This window comes from Perca fluviatilis, chromosome 23, assembly GCF_010015445.1.
Source record: "Perca fluviatilis chromosome 23, GENO_Pfluv_1.0, whole genome shotgun sequence".
Taxonomy (NCBI): Eukaryota; Metazoa; Chordata; class Actinopteri; order Perciformes; family Percidae; genus Perca; species Perca fluviatilis.
In genome coordinates, this window is record NC_053134.1 from 3,354,120 (window position 1) to 3,361,539 (window position 7,420).

At 43.3% G+C, this 7,420-nt stretch overlaps 1 protein-coding gene across 1 annotated transcript in view; it reads left to right on the forward strand.

The window, feature by feature from the left end:
• Positions 1-7,420, forward strand: part of nots (nothepsin) — a 24,427-nt gene that overhangs the window by 1,211 nt on the left and 15,796 nt on the right. The window contains exon 2 of the mRNA XM_039790999.1: positions 1,340-1,520. Within this exon, the coding sequence (XP_039646933.1) occupies positions 1,340-1,520 (181 nt within the window). The remainder of the gene's footprint in view (positions 1-1,339; positions 1,521-7,420) is intronic.

Here is a 7,420-nt window from a genome sequence, read left to right on the forward strand (position 1 = left end):
TCTACAGCTAGAGGAGACCCCACCTATCTACAGCTGGGGAGACCCCACCTATCTACAGCTAGAGGAGACCCCACCTATCTACAGCTAGGGGAGACCCCACCCTATCTACAGCTAGAGGAGACCCCACCTATCTACAGTTAGGGGAGACCCCACCTATCTACAGCTAGAGGAGACCTCACCTATCTACAGCTAGGGGAGACCCCACCTATCTACAGCTAGAGGAGACCCCACCTATCTACAGCTAGGGGAGACCCCACCCATCTACAGTTAGAGGAGACCTCACCCATCTACAGCTAGAGGAGACCCCACCTATCTACAGCTAGAGGAGACCCCACCCATCTACACGCCAGGGGAGACCTCACCCATCTACAGCTAGAGGAGACCCCACCTATCTACAGCTAGGGGAGACCTCACCTATCTACAGCTAGGGGAGACCTCACCTATCTACAGCTAGAGGAGACCCCACCTATCTACAGCTAGGGGAGACCTCACCTATCTACAGCTAGGGGAGACCCCACCTATCTACAGCTAGAGGAGACCCCACCTATCTACAGCTAGAGGAGACCCCACCTATCTACAGCTAGGGGAGACCCCACCTATCTACAGCTAGAGGAGACCCCACCTATCTACAGCTAGGGGAGACCCCACCTATCTACAGCTAGAGGAGACCTCACCTATCTACAGCTAGAGGAGACCCCACCTATCTACAGCTAGGGGAGACCTCACCTATCTACAGCTAGAGGAGACCTCACCTATCTACAGCTAGGGGAGACCCCACCTATCTACAGCGTAGAGGAGACCTCACACCATCTACAGCTAGAGGAGACCCCACCCATCTACAGCTAGAGGGAGACCCCACCTATCTACAGCTAGGGGAGACCCCACCTATCTCCAGCTAGAGGAAACCCCACCCATCTACAGCTAGGGGAGACCTCACCTATCTACAGCTAGGGGAGACCCCACTATCTACAGCTAGGGGAGACCCCACCTCATCTACAGCTAGAGGAGACCCCACCTATCTACAGCTAGGGGAGACCCCACCTATCTACAGCTAGGGGAGACCCCACCTATCTACAGCCAGAGGAGACCTCACCTATCTACAGCTAGGGGAGACCCCACCTATCTACAGCTAGAGGAGACCCCACCTATCTACAGCTAGAGGAGACCCCACCTATCTACAGCTAGGGGAGACCCCACCTATCTACAGCTAGGGGAGACCCCACCTATCTACAGACCGTGATGAGCCCTATTTCAACAAACAGTGGAGTATCCCTTTAAGAAATGAGATGAAAACCTATAAAACATCACTAAAAGTTCAAGATGGTAACGCTCCCCCCAGGGTTCCTCTGAGGCGCGTGCCTTCGATTCGTTCCCAGCTGCGAGCCAACGGCCTGCTGCAGGAGTTCCTGAAGGAGTCCCGCCCAGACATGTTTAACCGGCGCTACGCTCAGTGCTACCCGCCCGGCACGCCGTCGCTGCGGCTGAGGCGCTCCAGCGAGAAGCTCTACAACTTCATGGACGTAAGAACAACAACTAGTCTCGCACTGCCACACAGCATTCTGGGATAGAAGAAGATAAGATGAGATGCGATTTTAGTCTATATCCACGACGCTGCGCTTCCGGGATGCAGAATTACAAATGCCACTATGTTCCACGCCAAGACCCGCCCTAAGGAGCAGCTCGATTGGTTGTGGTTAGGCATGTCACCTCCAGTGGTTAAGGTTAGGTTTGGGTTAAAACGCAACGTAAATAGCCCGGCATCCCAATACAAAATAAATTCTATCCCAATATTAAAAACATCTTATTTAAACTCAAAACTTAAAACATTTTAAAGGGTCATAAATACTCTCTGAGTTACAAAATATATATATACACATACCATTAAAAATTAGTAATAAGTGCTATGTTTAAAAGTGCTTTAAGAGGTAAAAAGTACCACACAATAAATAACCATAAATAATTTAAAATACATCATAGAATAAAACCACACTGTAAGTAAAAATGTATCAAACCAATGGCATGTGTATCATTATGTTAAAATCTTGAGGCAACTAAATCAATTTGCAATAATAATAATAATAATAATAATAATAATATATTAGTAATAGAGACAAAAGTATAATCAAATTATTAAAATATAGGTAAGATAGAATTAGTTATAAAGGACCACCAAGGCATCTTTAAAATAATTATTAAAAATAATTATTTAAAATAAAAACATTAAAATATTAGGTCGGACCTCCTCTGCAGGTAGAAATTAACCCCCGAAAGGAAGGAATAGTAAAATCAGAGAAAAGACGTAAATATAGAAATATTACAACAAATATAGCTGTTATTAATCATAAATATAGAGAAAAGCATTAAAAAAGTATTTTAAAATAGAAAAGGAAGGAAAACACAGGGAAAGAAAGCATGCAGGTGGTTTAAAAGAGGCGATTGGTCAGGGTGATAGGACCTGAACATGTAAGCATGGACGCCTGGCCAATAGTAGTGTGTGAACGCTATTGAAGGGCGGGGCTTGGCGCGGCCATGGTGGAATTCGTAATATCGCTTCTGGGATTGCTCCGGTGCCACTGGAAACGATACGATATATTATTGCGATTTTAAACATATTGCAATATTCTGCGATATACTGCAATGTATTTACCTTTTTTCCAACTTCAAATTTTTCCCAATTTCAAATGATGTCCCCAAAGGAAAATTTTGTCAACATCTGTTTTATCTAAAAATATACATGTCTCTGTCTGTTCATCTCACACAATTGTATTGCTGCAAAATCAGATAGTCAAGCAGACAGACTGACCAACACATATATATATATATATATATAACAATAGATCCATACTTGGCGTCTGTGTATCGATACAGTATTGCCACGAAAAATATTGCGATACTATGCTGTATCGATTTTTTCCCCCACCCCTAGTTTACTGTATATAAATATTTGGCCTACATATATGGGCCATAATCTGCCTTTGGGAGAGGGGGGCAAATCATAGTGGGGGGGGGGTCTGTGTGTCCTCCCCCAGGGTTATTTTGAGCGTCAAAGACTTCATTTCCTGCATTCAGATAACTTTTATTCACCAATTTACGGTGGAAATACCTTTATTTAGCCTATATGCTAAGAAGGAAAACACAGATGACAATTCAAAATATATCAAAATTATAATGGAAAGTATGTTGTTGCGTGTCATTGGGCCTTTTTAAGAGGGTATTTGGAAATCCTGGAGCTTTCTTAGTGGGTATACCATATACCTTGCGATTATGTAGACTACACCACTGATTCCTTCCCCTGTCTCTGTGTTGGGGTTCTAACCTCCGGCTGATTGGTGAGGACTGTGGTTAACTGCTCCTCAGATCTCTGAGAGGAATCCAGACAGCTGAGCTAGACTATCTGTCCAATCTGAGCTTGCTGTAACAACTAAAACTACTTTGAACGCATTACACGCTCCACCAAAACAAGTTCCTTCCAGAGGCTATTTAGCAGAGGCACCGTGGGTCTGCCCAGAGCGTAGCCCCGCCCCACGACGACTGATTGGTTTAAAGAAATGCCAATAAACCAGAGCTCGCTTTTTTCTCCCATCCAGGAATGCTGTGGACTAGCCAGACCCTCCTCGCAGCGCTGTGGAGGAAGGTCTGGCAATGCGAGACTAGATGGACTTTATTAATCCCACAGTGGGGAAACTCCCTAGGAGAAAATCGGCTATCACTGGTGTTCTTCCCTCAATATTTTAGTTTAGTTTATTTTGGTCATTTGTAACCTTCATTCAATACACTGGTAATAAAACAATAAGTAAACATAACAGTAATGCTTTTCTTGCAATAAAATAAACAAACAAAAGATATACAAGAAACTAAATGGGACTGACAGGGTGTAAGCTACCTTTTAACGTAACATATGTGTCTGTTGTGGTAAGTCTGTGTGTGTCTGTTGTGTGTCGTGGCTCAGTACCACCAAGAAATCAGTTGGGGACTCCAGTGCAGAACTTCTCTGTGATTTTTGACACCGCTCATCTGACCTCTGGGTGCCGCCAACCCACCGGCCAGCCAAGCTTGTGGTAAGACACAACATTATATCAATAATACACACAAAATACAGACCATAATAATGTTAGAAGATACAATAAGAAAAAAAAATATGATGAAAGAAAAGATAACAAAACAGAAAAACAAAAAAAGCTACTGATACACACACGACACACACACCACACACACATCACACACACACAACCACAGCCTGTAGACATTTCAATAATACATACACACACACACATTACAGTACAGACGGTGGAGAATAGCATTTCATCAACATTACACTACATAGACACACACACACATTTCACATAATACACACATCACTGACAAACATTGTTCATTACGCCAACACATACATACACACACACATACACACACACACAGAAAAACACACGCTATACATAAGTTCACATACACACACACTACAGCCTACACACACACACACACACACACACACGCACACACGAGAAGTATACACACATAACAAGTATTACAAGACACACACACACAACGAACACACACACACTTCATTTCACACACATGCTAGGATATAGACACACACACACACACACAGAGATACACAAACACAGGAAAGCACACACATTAAATTAAAGACACACACACACACACACTATTACACACACACACACAAATGGTGTGACAGACAGCATGACACATTTAGTTAAAGGAATACAAGCACTTGTGTGTGTGTGTGTGTGTGTGGTGTGTGTGTGTGTAGGTGGGTGTAGTGTGTGTGGTGTGTGTGGGGTAGGTGGAGTGGAAAGAAAAAGCTGGGTGGGATGCAGGGTAGGGTGGGGTGGGAAGTAGTGGTGGTTGAATCCAGCAGGTGGAGATGGATCACTTACCTCACTTCACCTGATGGGAGCAAACAGGCTAAGGTCATTGGACTACTTGAAAGAAATGGAGCAAACAAAGAATAGATGGAATTGATGGAATGAAAGACACACATGGCACAAGCATGGATTTATAAAGATCGCATTAAACTAATAAGGCTTGTTTTACACGGACGCCTGGAAAACGAAAAATATTTTATCAGACGGCGCTTTTGGGCTTAAAAAACGCAAAAGTGCAAACCACCCTCCAGAGGGTGGAAATCTTAAAATCAGCCTCCACTGTCGCTGCAACGCCTAAAGCAGGTGTCAAACTCTATTTCAGTTCTTGGGCCACATCCCCTAATCGATCCGCGTGGCCAGACCAGTAAACCACTCCAGAAAGATCAGAAACTTTATCAGAGTTTCTGTCAGGCTTGATGTTGGCAAACGCTAAGTTGCTTGGTCCCAGGCCTCTAAGGCCATTGTAGGAAAAAATAATAATGTTAAAGACCCAGGAGAGAGGGTATACCTAAAAAAACTCAAACCAGAAAAGAACTTGAATATTCTCTGAGATTAAAGTGGTGAATTAGAATGGAAAATAACTTACTTTCGAATTTTACACTTTTGCAAAGTACAGTGGTGATGACTTTATGGTGTTTTCACAGGTCGAGATGTTTGACACCCCTGGTCTAAAGGGTAAAACGCAAAGTTGAAGACAGAGGGGAGAGAGAGAAAAAAGGGGCCTGTTGTTAAGGGAGTAGGCTATAGAAATTATAGGCTCTGGTTAGAACTTCAATGTAATGGTCACATAAAATGATTTCAACAATGTGGATAAGGTGTATAGTTGATAAGATATGTAGTCCATTTGAGAGAGAGGTGCATAAGCTACGATGAAGAGAGAGAGAGGAGGAAAGTGGCAGAGGTCAGAGGTAGAGGTCAGCCGGCAGCGGGCAGAGGAGGGGTCGTAGTCTCCTCTGGCCGCCTCGCCTCGGTACGCAAGCGGCTGAAGGGTAGCGAGGCCAGGGGTGTTGGTAGTGTCTGCGGGTGCTGTGCTGTGGCTTATCACGGTCACTGTGCGGTCATCACAGACAAACAGCAACTCCACCTCCCTCGCTCTTCCAGACGAGCTTTTGTTGTTCGCGCATGGGTTTCAAGTACTAAGGAGAGAAGTAGAATGAATGTTCTACGCAGCGGGTGTCTTGGTGGGTTGTGTGGCAGTGCCACCTTGTCACCTGGAGTGCATACCATCGAATTTCACACACTTTTAGTCACTCATATGCACGCAGATTTCCCTCCATAACGCTCGCCCTAAACGCGAGAATAAAAGTGATAACGCAAGTATTCTTTTATGTCTCTTCAATCGCTTTCCTGGTAAACATAGCCTAACTGTAAGAAGAGTGCGTCCCTTGCTGTGTGCATCCCCTGTCCCTTTCCTATCTTCATCTAATAGAGCACCGTAATAGATTTTAATTTAACACCTAATCACTAATAAGATTCGAATCAAACCCAATACCAAAGTTTAGCGCATCCGTTAAATTAATCGTATATAATTACCAAAAAACAGAACATTACATACATTGATTACCTTATTCAAGTTTATTTTCAGACATTTCATGTAGATTTAGAACAAACTATGAATGAACACACAAGGAATATAGACTAACAAAGTGTGAGATAACTGAAAAACATGTCTTATATTTTAGATTTTTCCAAAGTAGCCACCCTTGCTTTTTGATAACTCTGCAAAACCCCTGGTGTTCTCTCAATGAGCTTCATGAGGTAGTCACCTGAAATGGTTTTACCTTCACAGTTGTTGTGTCAGGTTCATTAGTGGAATTATTTCCTTATTAATAAAAAAGCAAAGGGGGCTACTTTGGAAGAATCTAAAATATAAGACATGTTTCCAGTTATTTCACACTTTTTGTTAAGTACTATAATCCCATATGTGTTCATTCATAGTTTTGATGCCTTCAGTGAGAATCTACAAGTATAATAGTCATGAAAATAAAAAGGAAACACATTGAATGAGAAGGTGTGTCCAAACTTTTGGGCCTGTACTGTAGCTTTTGGACTCTTTAGACTGAAAGTTCTGCCTCAAACAAACAACTTGTTCTGCTCACTAGATCCATGTCCACTTCCCTCACAGCCTGCTGCATTGAACGCTCCACCTACGTAAAACACCTTCCCCAAATCCAGGCCTACTACGGGACAGGAGAAAGTGTAGATAGGGTTCGGCCCTGTGGAAAAATTTAAGTTTTGGCAGAACCTAACTCCGGCCAAAAAGCCCAATCACAACCGCTAGAAAGATTTGAAGATTTGTTTTGACTCCATGTAGCTGAAGAAGCTGAAGGTGTACTCTTGTTTTATATCACTCTTCTGGTCCAGTCGGGAATATGTCCATCCTGAACCAGGAGTTCGGGGAGTCAGTCTATGAGTCCCCAAGCATTTGTAATGGTGGAAAACTGATGAGATCTGGAATGATTGAAGGAATGGATGACCTGATGGATCGAGTCTGAAGGAACTGATGATCTGACTGAGAATCGATCTGGCAT